General features: G+C 43.0%; 1 protein-coding gene across 1 annotated transcript in view; it reads right to left on the reverse strand.

Annotated features, from left to right (window-relative positions):
* Positions 1-20,314, reverse strand: part of C12H10orf67 (chromosome 12 C10orf67 homolog) — a 148,510-nt gene that overhangs the window by 82,021 nt on the left and 46,175 nt on the right. Inside the window, exons 5-7 of the mRNA XM_044228015.1 lie at positions 12,518-12,670; positions 6,317-6,449; positions 5,119-5,177 (exon numbers count right to left, since the gene is read on the reverse strand). Of these exons, the coding sequence (XP_044083950.1) occupies positions 5,119-5,177; positions 6,317-6,449; positions 12,518-12,670 (345 nt within the window). The remainder of the gene's footprint in view (positions 1-5,118; positions 5,178-6,316; positions 6,450-12,517; positions 12,671-20,314) is intronic.

Consider the following 20,314-nt stretch of genomic DNA (forward strand, 5'->3'; position numbering starts at 1 on the left):
GAGAGGAAGTTTGGAATCACTGGTAAGCAAGCGTGCCAGTTATGGGAGAGACTGACATCAGCTAGAGAGAAAATGGGGAAGACCAAGGATAAACAGAGTTCCCAAGAATGGCATTCAAGTGGAAAATGGAGGAGAAGAAGCCACTGACAGATATTGCTTAGGAAGGAAGGAAGAATCGTGTGACAAATCAGAAGTGAACATTGCCGCAGAAGAGTCTAAGACACAGCCAGTAGTCCTGACACATGTGGCAGATAATCCAGGAAGGAAAAAATCTAAGAAGGATCAAAGGCAATATGAACCTCACTGTGACCTTATCCACAAGAAAAACTAGCATCAGGGGAGTGAAAAGGGGGCTGGTAAACATAGATTTCTTTTAAATAGTATTTGAAATACAGTAAATGGCAATGGGTTAGGTGTGATTAAGGTCAATGGATATCATCAAGATGATGGTTTCACCATGTCTTAGGCTAGAGGGAAATTTTAAAAGGCATAAGAGTGAAAGAGGCTGATGAAGAAAGTTCCAGAAGAGAAGGAAGAGATGATTCAGGGAATAGATGGAAGGATGAGTCAGGGCAAAGAAGAATGATCCTGTTTGGATCAAAACAAGTAAAGGTAAGGCTAGGTAAGATAAGCCACAGAGGAAGAGAAAGCAGAAGGGGAAAAAAAAAATTCAAGTGTTTGCCATGTTTTCTGTGAATTAGAAAGTAGTGTGGAGGATGGAATATGGAAATTGAGAAAAGTAGTAAGATTAGAAGAGCTGTAGGGGATAGAAGGAAAGGGTGTTAATTAGATCCAAGTAAAATGATAGACAGAGAGAGGGTGCATCCACTCTGGGTTAAAACCCCATACACTTGGAAATGCCACCAGCAGGTAAGGATTGACCCATCTCCACTGGAGCAGGGCTGAAGAACAGTGGGGACTGGCTAGACAGGAGCCTCTGAAGGAACACAGCGGAATAGTTGGTAAGGTGGGAGGGTCGACGGCAGGGTTAGGGGAGGTAATGGAATGAGGTGGAAGGAAAGGAAAAGATTCTGTTTTGAGTCATCATACCTTGGTCTGAAAAGGAGTGTCACCAAATTTTCAATGGGTGTCAAAGACCATTAACCCCAATCCTTCCTGCCTCTCAGATCACTCTTCTCAGTGACCTCTTCTGCTTTACGTCTCCACTCTCCTTCATCTTTCCATTGGCATCATTCAAAAATATTCTAGTTTCTTCTTTAAAAAATTTCCTCCCTCAGCCTCACATCCCTCTCCAACTACTCCCCTACTTCTCCCTGACCAGCCACAGCCCAGCTTCTAGAGAGCTGCCCACACTCACTGTCTCCACTTCTGCATTCACCCAGCTTCTCACCTGCTCCCACAGTTTCAGGAAAATCACTCTCATTAACATCACAGGGGTCACTCTGTTGCCAGACTAATTGCCTAATCTTCCCTTTTGAGCTTTTAGCATGGCTGGTGGCAGGACACACTGCAAAGGAAATTCTCCCTTGCTTTGCTTCCAGGATGTCCCCTCTTTGGCTTTCCATATTGCCTGTTCTCTTCACTCAAATGCTCACCAGCCTGAACTTCTCTTTTACCTCTCCTGCCTTCAACCATATCAATGACCGTAGAGTTTACTGCCTAAACATCCCTAGAATTCATCCTTCCCAGTCATCCCCAGCGTCACTGACCTCTTTCTGTTTCAGATTATACTTTCCCTGGTTTATCCAAGTAAACTCTTAACCGGTCTCTCTGGTTGTAGATTTTCCTTCCTCCTGCTCGTTTTCTTTCTGAGACATGAATCCAATCCTTCCCCAACGTTTAAAGGTCCCCCATGGCCTCAGAAGGCAATGCAAATCCCTTGGCATGATTAATAATCCCTGCCAGGAGCCCTGCTTCTTGCCACCCCTGACTCTCACATACCCTCAGCTGTAGGCAGTCACATGCACTTACTTCCCTTCTGCATGTTTCTGACCCTTCCCACTTCCCATGTCCCCTTCCTGGCTTATTAGAACCGCTCTTCTGGGAGTCAGCTCAGACTCCTTCCTCCAACCTTCCTGGACCCCTTAAAATCCATGCTGGGCTCTCCCACGAGGCCCAGAGCAATCTGTACTCCATCTACACTACCCTGCCTCCTGATGCTGACCACATGCCGGGCTGTCATCTCTGACTTCTGGCTGACTCCCTCCCAGAAGGATTCGTATTATGGCCACGGCTGGAATACAGATTCAGCTGTTATTAGATTATTGGAATTTTAACATGAAAGTTACTGAATATCATAAAAGACAGTGCTTTAAGCCCTGGTGGGTGACAAGAGATCAGCTTAACCAGCTACAGGCCATTTTCAACTTCTTTTTCACTGAATCCAGGGATAAACAAGACAAGGTGTGTCTTATCCAGGGGCTTCTGAACTGCTCACCTGTTCCCCCTCTTCCTGCCCCAAGACAAATGCTCATACATAGCTCACTGGATTCCTACCTCATGCTTCAGCCATACCAAATCACAAAAGAGTCCACAAACACATCTCACACTTATGCATTCACGCTCTGAACCCAGCACTTCCACCCTCCTACCTACCTGGAAAGATCAGCTCCACTGAAGGAGTGTGAAATAGGTGTGGAACTGTGTGTGAAGCCTTTCTAGAACCTTCCAGGTAAAGCTAGACGTCTTTTCTCTATGTACATACTTCCATTACAGTCCACGTCACACAGCCCTAGGATTTTTGTCTCTTGCTCTAGATTTATTCTGCTCTACAGCAGGGCTGTGTGTGTGTGTGTGTGTGTGTGTGATTTTTGTATCTTGACAGTAGCTTAATGCCTGGCACCAAAAGGATTTAATAAACATTACTGAATTAATTGATTTAGTGGAGGATATTGGAAACCAAACCAGTAAATATCAGCTCGCGTTTGTTCAACAACTCCTGACGTGCTTTCCAATCAGCAAAGCACTTGGACACGCATTATCTCATTCTACCCTCACAGTAAGCCTGTGAGAGACAGGAAGTAGGATAAGGCACTGGCCCAAGGGACCACAGTGGCAGAAATGAAAGAGGAAACCAAGGTTCAAGAGTCTTTCTGCTCAATACCAAATTGTGCCTGTATTCAATGTTCTGTGGTGGTCCAGTACATATAAAGAAAAAAAGAAAAGAGAAAGGATTTAAAAAATGATCAATCAGGCTAGGAATCTGCTATATTTGTCTAGGAGAGAGTTGTGAATTAAAAATATGGCATAAGATATACATATACACATATATATGTATATATTTTGAATTTTATAGTAGCCTTGTAAAAAAAGTAAGAGAAATATGAGAAATTAATTTTAATAATATATTTTTATCCAAATACTCATTCAAAATATTATCATCTCAATGTGTAATAATCAATTTTAAAAAGCACTGCTGAGATATTTCACTTAAATGCAGACTTTGAAACCAGTGTGTACTTTTCACATACAGCATATCTCAGTGTCGGGGCTAAAACTTCATCAGAAATACCTGATCTGTATTTAGATTGCATAAAGTTTACAGAAGAAAAAGCAGATTCCCATACCAAGTTATTTAAAATATACATAAAGGTTTCCCAATAAACTGAAACTAGTATCAGTTTTTAAATTTAAATTAAAAAAATTAAAATGAAATATAATTAAAAACTGAGTTCTTCAGTTGCACCAGATACAACTCTTATGGTCAGCTAGCCACATGGGGCTACCACTGGCCGGTGCGGACCTAAGGAAGCTGAGGGCGCATTTAACTGGAATCTTTACGCTCACACAGGGTATAACTCGTCATTCGAAGGGGTATGTCTCTTTCTCATTGGTGGTTTCCTAGTCAGATTTTTTGCTTTAATTTCTTGCACTCCTCGCAGAGAATAGTAAGGTTCCACAACTCATCTCTACCAGTGACAGGATAGAATGAACACTTCTAGAAACATTTAAACCTTCCTTGGAGTGACACCGGAAAGCTGGGACTACCTTTTCAGTTGGCGACATTGATGCCAAGAAGGCTAAACTTGTCTGTCCACAGACTCTTGTTTTCTCTGTGAGGCTGGGACTCCTGCTTTTTCTGCTGCAAACGGGGGAAGGGCAAGAAAATGAACTTGCTCCGCAAACCCCTGTGATGGGTCTGGTTTTCAGAGAAAACATCTCTCACCTCTGACCCTTCGGGGTAACCAAGTCTTTAAAAAAATAGTTTGTAAGAGTAATTTTATTGAAAACCTAAGAATACCCTGAACTGTAAAATCGGCTTGAAATTTGGACCCAAACTTAGGCACAGGGGGCTTTTCGCTGGAAACCCCGCTAGTGCCTCTGCAGGACTGAATGTTTCATTAAAACTGAATGTTATCCAGTTTCAATTCATTTTCATTTTCAAACTGGCACTCAATATGGTGAGAACATTGATGTTTATTTGGAATAAATCAGGGATGTAAATACACATTTTTGCCTGTAAATTTCCTGAACTCTAACACTCAGAGAGCATCTGTCCATGCGCACCAAGTACTGTGCTCAGCACTGGGAATATTCCAGAAACGGAGATGTTACCATCTCTGCCCTCATGAGGCTAGCAGTGTGGCAGGGAAGATGGCCCTTCCCTGAAAATGTGCTGATAGCTAGGATGGGATGCTACCACAGAGAGTTAAGAAAGCCCAAAGCAGGGGAGCCCGGCCTGTGCTGCTGTGGTCCTCCTGCCTTGGATGTCCTGGGAGATCTTGGCCTTGCTGACACCAAAAGAAATCCTGTTCAAAATGCAGATTCCCTGTATAGCAGAAGCCCAGTTCATGTGCAAACACAAAAATGAAAATGAAGCCCCATCTGGGCTGAAAATAAGATTGCTCGTTCTTAATAACAGAATTTTCCCACAAGCATATCTTTGGACCCCTGGTGTCATATAACTTTCCAGTTCCTTACAGTCAACAAGGTAGACACTCAGTTATCCCAAAGAAATGAACTATCTGTACATTAATTCATTTTCAAGGCAGAATCCTTATTGATTACCAGAGACCTTACCCAAATCACGGAAGAGATTAAATACAGAAATGGACTTCTCTCCACACCCCAAGACAAGCGGGACACAGTGTGATCTCACCCGTCGTACCAGTATTTCAATGTAAAAGAGTCGTTCGTCAATGTAAAAAGTTACAGTACCTTTTGAATAGTTCTATGATTCTTTTCTACCTTCTCTTTCAGAGTTATAATTTCATCTTCTGTAAACAAAAGGAAAGAGAGGCCAACCATGAAATTACAAGCTTACGGCCCTGTATTCAAGCTCCCTGCTTCAGGGCAGGCTGCACACTGCTGGCAGGCATGGCGGACGCAAGTCCTAGCAGGACTGTGACCTTCACAACTGCCCTTGACATTCACAGCCTTCTTCCTGCTGTTCAGAAGGCTGGTCAGATAGGGATTAAGAACTAAGTTCAAGATCCAAGTGTGGCTGAGGGCTGAAAGCTTTTGATCGATACTAGCAATGGACATTTTTGCTGTTAGTCACAGCCAATGCAAAGTGCTTTAGCAGGTGGCACTTTATGATTCAGAACTACCAAAGCCTGAAAAAGTGGTATCACACCACATTAGAAGGGAAATGAAACTACACTGATATGGTATATTTTATAGTCAATGGATACTGTAATCTATCTGATTTCATCAATATTTTGCTGTTAAGTGTTTTTGTTTTGTTTTGTTAATTGCTTCTTCATTGCTTTTCATCCCTGCAAGTAAAGGGAACATCATGTAAGTAACAGAAATACAAAGATAACAGTAGGTGAAAAAAATACTTTAAAACACATGATTTAAATGGAACTTTTACCAACGCTTATGGTATGTAAAAAAGGGGAGTATGAGGCATACACATGACAATTTGTACTTTAACCTGTCCAAAATTGAAGATAATTCCATAGTAAATAGTGCCATATTTTCCTGAAGGGCCAACTCCGTTCCTCCACAAAGCATACCCCAATCTGCGTGCTTATGTACTTAGAGGGTATAAATTTTAGATAATCAATCGAGCATGTGAAACAGGAATCAGCCAAAGTTTCTATCCTTTATAATATTTCTAAGTGAAATAGAGCACTGCTTAGTACATTTTTCAAAGGTCAGTGTTCAACTTGGGTGGGGGGGGAGTGGAAAAACATCTTGATTTAGAATGGCATGAGAATATAACCACAAATAAACCATCTTTCCCAAGCAAGGAATGCCATCTTCAATGAAAACCAAAGATGGCTATCAAGCCAATCTTGTACATGTAAATAACCAAGCAAACGGATGTTCGGTGAAGATGACCACTGCCACGGACTCCATGACATGTCCGATGCGTAGGTTTTTCTCAAAAACGACTGTAAAAGGTTACCTAGTACTGAATTTTCCTTTAGGTTGAGTCGGATCGCTTCTTCGAGCTCTGCAATGATCTGCAGCATTCTCTCATTTGCCACTTTGTACTCCAGATTTTCCCTCTCTAGCATCGTCTCTCTGGCAAAAGCGTCCTGAAAGATGGGGAGATCCGCGTCTCTAAGCAGAGAGCCAAGCATTTAAATATGCAACACAAGACAATAGAGATGCAGAAGAGCTATCATATAATTTTCTGAATTCTATTACACACTTATAATATGAATAGTAAAAAGGAAGGAGATTAAATAGAGCTCGCTGGGAGAAAGGCTGCAGTACAGTCTGTACAAAGACCACAGCACATGGGGACATTTTATTGACAGGAATAATGCATATCATACTGTTTGTGTGCCCTCATCATTCAGGTCAATTCATTATGGAGGCTGCGCCCGGGGAGGCAGCTGGGGCCTCTCCACCCACACTTCCCTCTGTGTGTGTCTGAAGTGCTGTCCGCCTGTAACTAGGCAGGCTGGGGGGACCGGGACGGGCAGCGCCAGGGGGTGGCAAAGTGCGCAGCTAAGGAGGGGGGCTTGTTGCCTTTGTGGCATTTCCCAGTGTCGGCGCTGCCAGTGTCATGAAGAGCACATCACATGTCAAAGCGGTGACGTGTTCAGGCTGGGAGCCGCATGGAGCCCATCAGGCGCGCGGATATCCACACAGTTGGTTTTCGGCTGGGTAGAGGAGCCACCCAGAGGCAATTCATATTCTGAACATTAACGTGGCTTTGCATGCCTGTCACACTGGGGACTGTGCAGGCGTTTAATGCTATTGAAGACTTCGGTTTAAATCTCTATGCAAACAGCGATTACCTTGTAAGAAGGTTTCAGGATAACTTACAACAAAGGACTTTAAAGTTATAGTTTTAGTAAAGCAAACTCATTTACATTTTTATTATGTGCGTCTTTTGTTTAAATCTTGCCATGTCCATTATGGGAGAGGCTTTTTCTTACGCAATAGAAGCTTATTGGGACAGCTACTCTTCCTTTCTTCTTCTTCTTCTTGTCTGTTTCAAAGCTATTGAAAAACATCTGAATATACTCTCGCTTATGGCTGTCTGGATTTTACTGCCACACATTTTTTTTTTTTAATTAAGATGTAATGGACGGGGGAAGCTGGTGCAGAACTTTTTACTTCCTGATGGGAAAATATTAAACGATCACACGATCTCAAAATATTAAGGAGCACGCTAAAAAGTCATTATATTATTATGTTAAAAGAAATAGAAGGTTCATATGCCTTGCTTCAGAATTCATATAGTTAACAGAAGTGCTTTGGAACTTTGAAGTAATCTTCAGATTATAATGTATTCTTCTCGCAGCAATGCCATGATTGCCAATACACAAAAATAAGATCTCTCAAAAACAGAATCTTCCCTCCCAATATACTGGGTTCCTTTCAGAATTGTATTTTTATTTAAATTTAGAGAGATACAAAAGCAAATTATTAAAATGTTTTACTCTGTGGTCATAATGGCTCAGAAGGAAAATGAGTGGCTACAATTTCTGCAGTACATTTAATAAAGCCAGTACCTTCAACAGGAAGCTGCCTATTAATGAAGTTAGTCAGATCAGAGTTAATTTTTAAAATGACGCTAAGTTTTGCACTAAACCAATACAAATCTTTGTGATTTTGACCCACCACTTCATTTGCATTATTGGAGCCCAACTCATTCTTAATTGATGAGAACTGACAAATCTAATAGTTAATAAACAGCACTGTTGGAATAAAGGAAGAATCCCAGTCATTAATTTCTAGTCCCACACAGTTCAATTTGAAACCATCACAGAATGTACTTATAGACTAAAAAGGGATTTTTAAACAAACGAAACAAACAAATAAGCAATATTTGTCTCCAAAGGCTTAAGCATACATTTCCTAACTAGCATAATAAGAACATCCTATGACAGGAGCCCTCCTTATCATAAACTAAACAAGACCTATTTGAATTAATCACACGAAGCATAAAATGTGTAAGTGGTGGCAGCTAATTCCTCGGTGCGTTTTCTAAAACTCTCCTATAAAAGCAGGAAACAAGGAAAACACATTCAACTGGACAGTTTTCCTCTTCATATCCATCTACACAGACCCCACCCTTGTGAGGTTAATCTTTAGCTCTGTCCCCACCATCTGTCAGCTGCAGGAACTGCACGTAATTAACTATTCAGACTCCCCCAGCAATGAGGACACTCATTAGCAAAATGAACAAAGGGATAGTTCTGGGCTGCCACGGTCATCTGTTACACTCTGAGTGGCAGGTTTTGTGGTGGTGTTCCTTCTACCATCTGCCCAACACCACTAGTTTTTGGCTTATTTAAACCATGAGACTTCTCTAAAATAAACTGTGTTAATAAACCGAGGTTAAAAAGGAGGGAGATCATTAAAAGGTGGTTAACTGCATGTAGCTATTTAAAGCGGCATTGTAGCTGCAGAGAGATCGTGTGGGATCCACGACCGTTCTGGAATTTTAAATTTCTAAAGGAACCCGCCGAAGTTTTCCTATCACGTGGGAAACCGAGGACTTCTGACGGTGGCTTCGGCGCCATTCACCAGACGGGCACGATCCCTGTTCCCTGGTTTCGGAATCCTAACCAGGTCCCAAAAGAATCATTTAGGAATGCTTGGTGTATGGTAGAGCCTTGTTACTCAAAGTGTGGTCCACAGCCCCGGCCTCACCCAGGAGCGTATGGGAAATGCAGCATCTCGGGTCCCAGCCCAGACCCACGGGCAGAACCCGTGTCTTCACCGCAGCCGCGGGGGATCCACAGGCACAATAAAGGGCGAGGAGCTCTGTGCAGAGCCCGCATGTGCCTCTCAGCAGTCTCCCTTCTGCCTTATTGGTATCGCAATTCCGCCGGCTCCCCGGCTCTTGGACATCTCAATTTGCTGCTGGGGCGTGCAGTAGGCTTCTGATGCGGGCCCACGCTGCCTGACAGTCGTGGAGAGGAGCAGGTGCTCTCCCAGTGAGTGACAGCCAGGCAAGCGGCGCACTGGGGCGGTGCAGCCCTGCCGAGCCGCCACTCTTGACGGACAGCTCTGTTTCAGAGCTGTCAGCAACAAGCAGTTACGTTCCCTTCTGGGGGGTGGGGCGGGGAGGAGGGTGATGGTGGCCCAGGTCATTTATGGGAGGATAAGGGGGAAAAAATGAAGTCTTTTCAAAACGGACAACTCCGATCGCTATTAAAATGCATGGGCACGTGTGCAGGCAGAGACGTGCACCCGGGCGCATGCGCTCTGACAGGCCAGCCTCGGGGAGCGAGCCTCCAGGGGACTGACGCCGCACAGCACCGCAACCCGAGAGCCGCAGACAGGTGGGTACGTCACGACGGTTTCCTACAGAGCTGCGCTGGAAACGACGCTCAGTCCTTGAGTGACGGTGCTCGGGAGGGATATTCGACATCAAGCCTGGAGAGATGAGGCTTCTATAGCTTGAAGAGCTCCCTTTCCTGATTTCCATTTTGTTATAAATCTGATTTCAGCTCGCTGTCTATTAAAGTTTCCCTTTGCGATCACATTCTCATCAGATTTTTCTCAAAAACCGTTCTAGAGAGAGAGATTGTGACTACCTATTAACTGTAAAGCTATTCATGGAATTGGGACTGTCGGTAAGAATGAACTAGAGTGTTTCCCCACTGCTTATTCAGCTTGCTTATTTCGAGTGGGTTCAAGTTCTCTCCACCGCAACTTTCAAGTTCTCCAATTCGTTCTCCCAATTGGATTTCCAAATCTAATAGATGCTTGGTGGGTCAAGCTTTTTTTTTTTTAACCACCAGAGGGAGCAGTTGTATAAGATGAAAATTCAAATTAAAAAAGATCTCTTCCAGAACCTCCATGGAGTGGAGTTTCAGGAAATCTTAGAGGATTAAAAAAAAAAAAAAGTATCCTCCATAAGTTTACTTTGTATAACTCATGATCTGTTTTGCGGCCTTCATGTCCATGTTCCTGAAATGCACACCAGTCCCAGACCGCTCTACCTTGCCCTTAATCAAGGTGAGAGACTGGCACCACACATTTTATTGGGGTCCCCGGGAGCTGGGAGAAATGTGTACTCCTAACTAATCAGGAGTATCTCAACTCCCTCAGATCTTAGGCTTTACAGAAATTGTGATGTGGTCTCCCTGGGGACAAATTACAGTAGAATGACCAGGGTGTTCAGGACGCCCTCTTGAGTCAGGGAACACCCTACTGATACAAGAGCAGCATGGAGGCCCCCCACCCCCCAGTCCTCGCGAAGCCATTACCCATCTTCATCCTCAGAGAGAGGATGTCAGAGAGAACAATGGCCAGGTTGAGGATACTTAGAGATATAAGCATTACTAGACGGACCTCATGGGTTAGTGTCGGGACCTCAGTTACCGAATCAGGTTGGGCTGAACAGGTCCTGAGGTTTGAGATCTTTTCAGAGCATTTCATGGAATGCAAACTAGATGGTCACAAGGACTTGTGTTATTTCCTCATAATGATAACTAGGATTTACATACTCAGCTTTCCTCAAAGCCAGCAAAGTAATTCACATTCAGTACAGCAGGTATCCTTCTCACAACTCTCTCTTTTAGCTAGGCGGGTACCTGCACACTTCACAAATGAGAAATTAATGGACCAACATCACCCTGCCCATCTGGGCTGGATATCTTTGACCAAGACAGGATTAAAAGCCAAAAACTATTATAGCGGTTTTAGTCCTTTCTATTAAATTATTGTCTCCAAAACATAAGGCTGGATTTAGACCCAGGAAAAGGTTAAAGTAAGTGCAAAAATTGGAAATGCCTCTGCCATAGCAATCAGAACATGTAAAAAGAATTAATATTTAATTTTATTAGATCTATGCTACTGACACAATATTATATTACTTAGGAGATACTCAGGGTTTTCTTTTTTTAAGAATATAAACAATTCTAATAGATTATACAAAGTAAACACTTCTTCACCAATTAGTAAACAAAATCCTTCAGGATGAAACAAGTGCAATTCCTTATCTCTTTTAAACTTGGAGTTGTAAATAAGATTACTAGCGTGAGATTTAGGTAAACTATGGATTGTTCTTAAAGGGACGGGCAATGTGTAAGTGTTTCCTCCTAGTGTTGCCATTTGGATGTATAATTCTTCAGACTTTTCTGTGCATATCTATGCATGTGTCAATATTTACATGGATATGTATATACCTGTAATAATATATGCATACATTATAATAATATTAGAGTCTATTTTATATATACCTACCAACTAGTTAATTTGGAAAATCACAACCTTGACATCTTACTGTAGAGCATAGAGCTCCACATCCTTTTGTGGGCGTCAGGTGAGCTGGGACCTGGTTCCCATGTGATCTTCACCATGTACTAGCTGTGTGCCTGGGAAGAGTCACTTAATCACCCCATCTCTGCTTCCTCCTCGGTAAACTGAGCCAGGAGATGAGAAGAGGTACCACTGATGAGGCATATGGTGCCTACCAGTTGGCTTTTAAAAGACTGTTATTCCTCTGGCCTCTCTTCTAGCCTCTCTGACTCAATCAGCTTCTTGTCTTAGAATCTAATAATACTCTTCTGTGGTTCTGAACTGTGGCTGGGCCACAGCCAGTGGCTCAAAGCTGACTTGAGATAAAAATAAATTCACCTTCAGCGTCCACACTTTCCAGAGCCCTTAAAATTCTCCTCCTTGACAGGAGTTAAGCCTCTCCTTGCCCTTTCCTTCCATTTCTGTTCCCACCAGTCCTTTTGTCCAAGTAGTAACCCACCTTCTGGCTTCCTCTGAAGCAGGAGAATTAGGGGAAAACCCTTCAAGAATGTTCCTTGAAGGTCCTCCTGTACTATGGTGCTTCCTGGAAGCCTCTGACATGGAGAGATCACTAAACAGCAAAACGGGGCTGGAGTCTTCAAAATTAAAACAAAAGTCTACGTGCTCTTCTAGAGTAGGACAATTTCTACAGTGGGAAATAGGTTATTTCTATTATAAATAAAAATTGAGAACAATTGTATGGCTCCTATTAATGATGATGGGTTTTCTGGACTATGTCTTGAGGAGAAAAGGGTTGGAGTGGCTAATGTTGTGGAGAGATACCCAAGATATACCACTTGTATTTCCTTTACTCTTGACCCAAGCTTTTGGAAAGTTATAACTTTATGTATATAGATATATATTGAAGTAAATTATTCATTGCTTTGAAACTTACAAATTTTTGAAGTCTAGACTCTTCGTATTGGTCTAGTTCTTCTCTTAATTCCTTAATAACTTCTTCTCTTTCCTTCAGTTTTTTTAACAAAATACTCATTTTGATACTAGTTGATTCATGCACAAAAGCCTCTTCTTCCACTTCAAAGAATTGCTGGGGGGAAAAGCAGGATTAAAAATCAGACACTAAGCAAGCACCATCAGAAACTAGTTCATGTTTCATTTAAGCAACAGTCTTGTCAGTTACTTGATTTTTGTAACTTGCACACAATTTTCAGGAAATAACTATATTTATATTGAATGATAAGCTAAAGTGCCACAGAATATAGCACATTACGCTCCTATAAAACACAAAGCACAGTGGGGTCCTCTAACTGCATGGGCCACGCAAGTAATCACAGTAAACCTTAATTGTAAATTTACAACATGGTTGTGAATGTCCTACTTGGCTCTTGCCTTAGAAAGGAAGATAACAAAAATTTGAATATGTAAAAACAGAAGTAAGCTTCAACGTGCAACTAATTCCCCCAGTAGTTTAGTATGGAGATGTGGAGACAAGTACCATATCTTTCCTTTTTTCCACAGAAAAGTTTTGCAGACCATTAATCTAGACAGACTAGGCTTCATTTGAAAACTTAGGAAACTGAGACCAAAGCAGAGGAAGATGCATTAAAATAGAATTTTTTCCCCATGTAAAGTTGTGGATAATGAACCACTACGTGTAAGAAAGTAATCTTCAGGGTCTATATGCATAACCATTCTAAAATAATGTAATTCTAACACATCATTCAGTTCTCTCCGCATGGAAAAAAAAGTTATTTTTTTCTTAAAAGAAGTTGAATAAACTGGGGCACCTGGGTGGCTCAGTGGGTTAAGCCGCTGCCTTCGGCTCAGGTCATGATCTCAGGGTCCTGGGATCAAGTCCCACATTGGGATCTCTGCTCAGTGGGGAGCCTGCTTCCCTCTCTCTCTCTCTGCCTACTTGTGATCTTTCTCTGTCAAATAAATAAATAAAATCTTAAAAAAAAAGAAATTGAATAAACTGCTTTTTGATAACATTGATCAAATAGAAATTAAATGAAAAAAATACACTCTCAAATTGGTTTTAAATGAATTTGTATATTAGTTGATACTGTATATCACGTATGGCATTGTCTCTATTTTAATTCATTTCACATTTAATTAATTTGGCTCAGTCTGTTAAGCGTCTGACTCTTGATTTCTACTCAGGTCATAATCTCAGGGTGGTGAGATCGAGTCCCACATCGGGCTCTGTACGGGGCACAGAGCCTGCCTGGCATTCCTTCTCCCTCTTCCTCTGCCCCTCCCCCACTCACCCTCTCTCTCTCTCTCTTTTAAAAAACGATTTAATTCATTTTACCTTATATCATGAGCATGCCCCAAGCCATTAACATTTTACATAAGTGTAATTACTGATAGTTACACCACATTCTGCTCTATAGAAATGCCATTATTTATATAATTATAATTATATATATGTGTGTGTGTGTGTGTGTGTGTGTGTGTGTATATTTTTTTTAAGTTCTTCACCATACCGTGTCTTTATACCTACACCTCTGTCCACATTTCTGATCTTTTTTCTTGGCATAGGTCCTTAGAAGTAGAATTCCTGGCCAGAGCATGCAAATGTTTTAATGGTCTTGATTCACTTTACAAATTTGTTTTCAAAAAGATTGTATGGTTTATATTCCACCTTGAGGATGAGGATGTTTGTTTTACTACATTCCCTGAATCATTGTATATTTTCAGAGTCTTACTATGACCATATATGAACACAGTATTTTTTATTTTTGTTTAATGAGCATGTTTCACAGCCTTTTTAAATTTATTTTTTATTTTTTAAAAAATTTATTTACTTATTTGAGACAGAAAAAGCAAGAGACAGAGCATGAGCAGAGGGGGAGGGGAAGGGGCAGAGGGAGAGGGAGAAGCAGACTCCCTGCTAAAGCAGGGAGCCAGAAGAGGGGCTCCATCCCGGGACCCTGGGATCATGACCTGAGCCGAAGGCAGACGCTTCACGCTTCACCAACAGAGCCAGCCAGGCACCCCTGAATCAGCACGTTTTGATCACCATTCAAAGTGATTTTTTTTCATATATTATTTATGCTATATGTTTTGAAAATACTCAATTCTAATTATATGCCCTTTTACTGAGAACTCAAAATAGTTTAAGAACTTCCATTGATCTCTTCAGTAGTTTTACAGATTAGTTTTCCTATTTCCATTTGCTCATGTAGAAGTGCTTCCCCGTTTGCACTCAGTGCTCTGCAGAACCAGGTCACGGCACCAGACAGGGAAGAAACGCTTCCAAAAGGAACGCTGTTACTCCCTTACTTCCAGCATATAAAACTCTCATTTTCAACCCTGATGTGTAAAAATCATGTTGTCCATTTTGAACTGTTTTGAGAATTCCAGCATGATTCTGTTTTTAAGTGTTCACTGCTAACGTATTTGAGCACATGCACATACAAGGAACACAGTAAACCTGGTCACATCTGCTAATACACCTAATATTCTATTTCAGAGTTAGAGTTACGAACTAAAATTGTTCCCTGATATATGATGAGCCCCGGTCAGCTGAGGAGAGTACGAGACCAGTGGAGAACTGAGAGTCAAGCTAGGAGCAGAACACGGACAGGGCCTCTGCCGCACTACTGGAAAAACCAGCATATGAATCTGCAGTACAGTGGGAAAGAGTGAAAATAAAACAATCCACATGACAGGTCCAGCTTTTTAAATGGAGTGACGTCAAAGAACAGGGTTAACTGTGTAGAGCAGGATGGCCTGCATCGGCAAACCAGCTCTCACTTAGCCCTGGGCCTCAGTCTTACTATCTGTAAAATGGGATTAATAGAGTACCTAAAGGGCTCTGAGGATTAAATAAGACAATGCACCTAAACCATTTTGTATCTACAACAGTCAGCTCCCTGTGTTAACCTCTAGCATTTGACTTCTGTTCCGTCTTGTCATTCAAACCCAGATGCCACTGGCCCCGGGAAGCCTTAGCACCCCACCTGCCCACCTGCCCTCCACTGCTGTGGTCTTTCCGTATCTTGTCAACACTCCTCTTGGGTCACTTCATCTATTATTTGCTTATTTTTTCACTAATTTTTTATGTTCTGAAGATGATGGATTTTACATTTTTTTAAGGATTTTATTTATTTATTTGACAGACAGAGATCATAAGTAGGCAGAGAGGCAGGCAGAGAGAGAGGAGGAAGCAGGCTCCCTGCTCAGCAGAGAGCCCGATGTGGGGCTCGATCCCAGGACTCTGGGATCATAACCTGAGCCAAAGAATGCAGAGGCTTAACCCACTGAGCCACCCAGGTGCCCCGGATTTTACTTTTAAAGACTTATTATTCACTTATTTTTTAAGAGAGAGAGTGGGAGGGGGAGGGGCAGAGAGAGAGGAGGGGACAGAATCTCAAGCAGGCTCCTCACTGGGCAGAGCCTCACACAGGATTCAATCTCAGACCCTGGGATCATGACCTGAGCTGAAACCAAGAGTCAGACGTTTAACCAACTAAGCCACCCAGGCGCCCCTATTTTACTTTTAAGAGTCACCAAAATAAAGATGCTTCCGACAAGCTGGCCAAGTCCTCCCCACTGTAACATGAGTGAGCCTGCCTTTAGGGAGGGCTCGGTCCCTCTGGACTTCAGGGCAGGGAGGGTCATGCCATTCCTTGGAAGAGCAAGAAGTTTGACTTCTGACATTTCATAAAATAACTGTAAGACCCAAACACATTGGATTCATGTCTCTTCATCTCCAGGAATGTTTCTGATGTTCGACCAATGTTTACGGAATGAGCTGGACTCACGAGGTGATGAAGCGGAAGGCCCTTGTGTTTTTCTTCACCACCCCTCAAATCTGGTCTCCCGACTCGTGTTTCTTACCTCTTACAAGAACGCTCAGAAAAATGCCACAGCTTTTTTTTTTATTTTAAACTCTTAAACAAAAACAACAAAACTGGATAAAGGAAAGAAAGATAGGAAGAAAGCAAAAGCCATAAATGAGAGATTGAATAAGTGAATGAATAAAATGCCCCATATCTCAGTCCAGCTTCCTCTTACCCATCAAGATTCCTGTCCTCCCCAGCTGTGGCCTCCCTTGGACATGGCGTCCTGTGATGGAGGAGAGAAGCTGAAACTGGCTTTCCTTCCAAGGACCCAGAAATTTGACCAAACACCAGTCCAGATGTTGCTGTGGAAGTATTTTTTTTTTCCTTTGGTAAGATTATTAAAATCGATAGACCGAGTAAAGCAGATCACCCTCCATAACATTGATGGGCCTCATCCCATCACTTGAAAGTGTTTGGAGAAAGACTGAGGTCCGGGAGCGAGAGGGAATTTTGTCAGCAGACTGGTTCAGATTTGAGCTGCAACGTCAACGCTTCCCGGGATCTCTGGTCTGCTGGTCTACCTTGCAGATTTCAAGCTTGCCAGGCCCCCACCATGGTGAGAGCCAATGCCTTGAAATCAGTGTCTGTCTTTTCCTCTCTCCTGCTCTCTATACACACTAGTTCTGTTTCTCTGGAGAATCCTGACTAATATAATATCTACATCTAAATACCATAAACTCATACCGACACCTCGAGTTCCAACCCAACACCACGACATTCATTACAGCCTCTCATGTCTCCATAACACCACCCCCCCGAAGCAGGGAAGCTGGTTCCCACAAGGCTTGACACACTGATGTGTTTGCTCAGCCCTCCCACCATGGAACCCATTTCCTGACCACATTGTGCCACCTAGAGCTGCCTCTGATGCAGGCAAAGGCATCAGGCAGAAGCACATCTCTGGTCCCTTCATTCACAATAGCAAGAAAACTTTCTTTTGGATTTTAATTCCTTTGGTCCCGCAAGAAGAATTAATATTTGTATTTTAATTGTTCCTTCAGTATTTAAAAGTCAGGAGGAGTTGGTATTCAAACTTCTGGCATAACCATTGGCTTTGTAGTATTAGAATAATTTTATGATGCCATTTGTTCTCGCAGGCAAAACCTCTTGATCAATATTGAACAACACAGCTGGATATAATCTGGGGTGAGAAACAGACCAGAAAGTGAGTTCTTAGTATTAGATACAGAGTAACCTTGTGGTTCAAGGCAAATCATGCACTCCTCTAACTGGATGCCAATTCTCCCAAGGCACCAGCATCAGGATCCCCAGAGAAGGGCTGGGTAGTGGGAGGGCTGCATCAGAAAGGTGGGAGCAGAGTTTTCTTCTCCCCAGGGCTCAGATACACAGCTAACCGATCATGTGCTAAATGATGAAGTTCAATGTATTTTTAAAAAAAAAAAAAAGGAGGAAAGAAAAATCTGGGAAATCTTGTTTCTTTCCATGTGAAGTGACACTGTCCACTGAGTTCTGACCCTGGAAGAGGAAACTTGGTCACATTTTGGGCATCCCTATTACCCCCCCCCACCCTTTCTCTTTGGGGCCAACACTGCAGGAATGTGTGCTCTGTCCTGGCAGGAAGAGAGCCGCCCAGCCCAGTGCTGGCCTCTGACGGAGTCAAGTTGGCGAAGCCCTGAGAGTTAGCGCTAGGCAGGCAGCTTTCTCAGGAAAGCAGATGATCTCCATCTGCCGGCGCCCTGACTTTCTTTTCCAACTTGTCCACAACCTGGGTGGGGAAGAGCGGTATTATTTATCACGCATCATAAACACTGCAATAATATTTATCTTTCAAGGTGGCAAATCCATGCATGTCACGAAAACTGCTGAGAATTCTGCAATGATTCTTGGATGTCTTCAGCATCAAGTACTGATTCCTCGGGCTCACTTCCCGCATCACTGCTCACCACCCTCTCCAGTTCCCTGTCCTCCGGCCTTACCAGACTACCTGCAGCTCCCCACTGCCTTACCCCTGAATGCCTCTGTTCTGTGAAATGGGCCCATCTCTGGTTCCTCTCATCCCTCCCTCCCTCCCTAAACTTGCCAAAAAGTCACGAACCTTCAAGGCTTAGCTCAGGAATCACCTCATCCCGAAAAGCTCTCTTAACTCCTCTTGAACCCCCCCAGAAGACTTGGGCACCCATCGGGGCAAACCTCAATTATAGATCATAATTGCTGAATTTTCTTTCCTCTTTCTTCTTTTTCTTTTTTTCCCTTTTTTTCTCTTTTCTTTTCTTTTCCTTCCTTTCTTCCTTCCTTCCTTTTCTTTCTTTCTCTCTCTCCCTCCTTCCCTTTTTCTTCCCTCCTTCTCCCTTCCTTCCCTCCCCCCTTCCCTTTCCTTCTCCCTTTCTCCCTCTCTCTTTCTTGTCCTCTCTCTCTCCCCCTCCTTCCAAAGATTTTATTTATTTATTTCAGATGGAGAAATAGCTAGGGATAGAGAGAGCGTAAGCAGGGGGACGGGGGGAGAGGGAGATGAGCAGGGAGCCTAATGCCAGACTCAATCCCAGGACGCTGGGATCCAGACCTGAGCCCAACGCAGGTGCTTAGAAGGCAGACGTTTAAGCGGCTCAGCCACCCTAGCACCCTTTTTCTTTCTTTCTAATCTCTGTGGCCACTAGATTATGAACAACTTGAGTGCCAGGACTGCTTTTGTCTCTGCTACAAAATCAGACAATGCATAGATGACTCAGCAACTGAGTGCAACAACAGTTCAAGTCCATGACATCATGCACTCCCATGTTCTAGGACCTTCCACTAAGAACCATGCTCTATCTCCAGTACCATGGCATAAATCAAGTTCTTCAGCACCTTTCTTGGTTATGTTCAGGTCCTCTATTCAGAGAACGTTTGTTGACTATCCATGATGCGTCAGGCTCTCTGCTAGGACCAGAGTACGAAGCTTAGTCTCTGGTCCACAGAAACAAAGACTCTAGAGTACAGAACAATCCACAAGTGGGTAATTGTGATATAATTCAGTGTGTTGATTCTCCGGGAGAGAAAGAGCATTCCAGTGAGAAGGAACATTCTGGGAAAATTCCAGGGAGGTGACTATTAACATGAGGCATGCAGAGGGAGGCAGGTGACAGCAAGTATTTCAGGATTGCTGGAGGGTAAATTTTTCACCAAGAAGTGGAAGGAGATAAGAGTGGAGAAATGCAAGGGCCTTTCTGGGCCCTGCTAAAGGCTTAGACATCATCCTACAGTTCGGGAGAAGGTGCTGAAAGGTTTCCAAAGGGGGCAGGATGTGAAGGGATTTATGTTTTTGAAGAACCAGTCACTTGACCGGGGAGACACAGAAGTATAGAGACCAGATGGGAAGCAAGCTGACTGTCTGACCTAGTTCTTTCTGTGGAAGAACATAAAAAGGGATGGACTTAGGAAGGAAAAAAGCAAGAGAATTTGATGACTCGCTGAAAACTAGGGTGTATTTTGTATCTATGCCTTCTCACAAACACACAGCTTTACCACAAACTTACTGACTTAAAACACACATGCATTCTCTTAGTCTCTGTGGGACAGGAATCCAAGAATGGCTTGGGTGGGTTCCCCTGCTGCCATCCAAGTGTCCTTTGGGTCTTGGTGGAGGCTTGACTGGGAAAGGATCTTGCTTTCACGTTCACTCAGGTGGTTGGAAGGATTCACATCCTTGTGCCTGGAGGACCGAGGGCTTTAGTTTCCCACTGTCAGCCAGGGGCTGCCCTCCGTTGGAGGCTGCCTGCCATTCTTTACCTCCAAATGTTGGGGCTCCCCAGTATGACCTCTTGCTTCCCCAAGCCAGCAAAGGAGAGAGAGAGAGAGAGAGAGAGACTCAGCAAGACAGGAGCTACACTCTTATGAGATAGAATCATCGGGCACCTTGGCTGTAAGCTGTGGTTAGAGGC

The sequence above is a fragment of the Neovison vison genome, chromosome 12, assembly GCF_020171115.1.
Source record: "Neovison vison isolate M4711 chromosome 12, ASM_NN_V1, whole genome shotgun sequence".
Classification (NCBI taxonomy): domain Eukaryota; kingdom Metazoa; phylum Chordata; class Mammalia; order Carnivora; family Mustelidae; genus Neogale; species Neogale vison.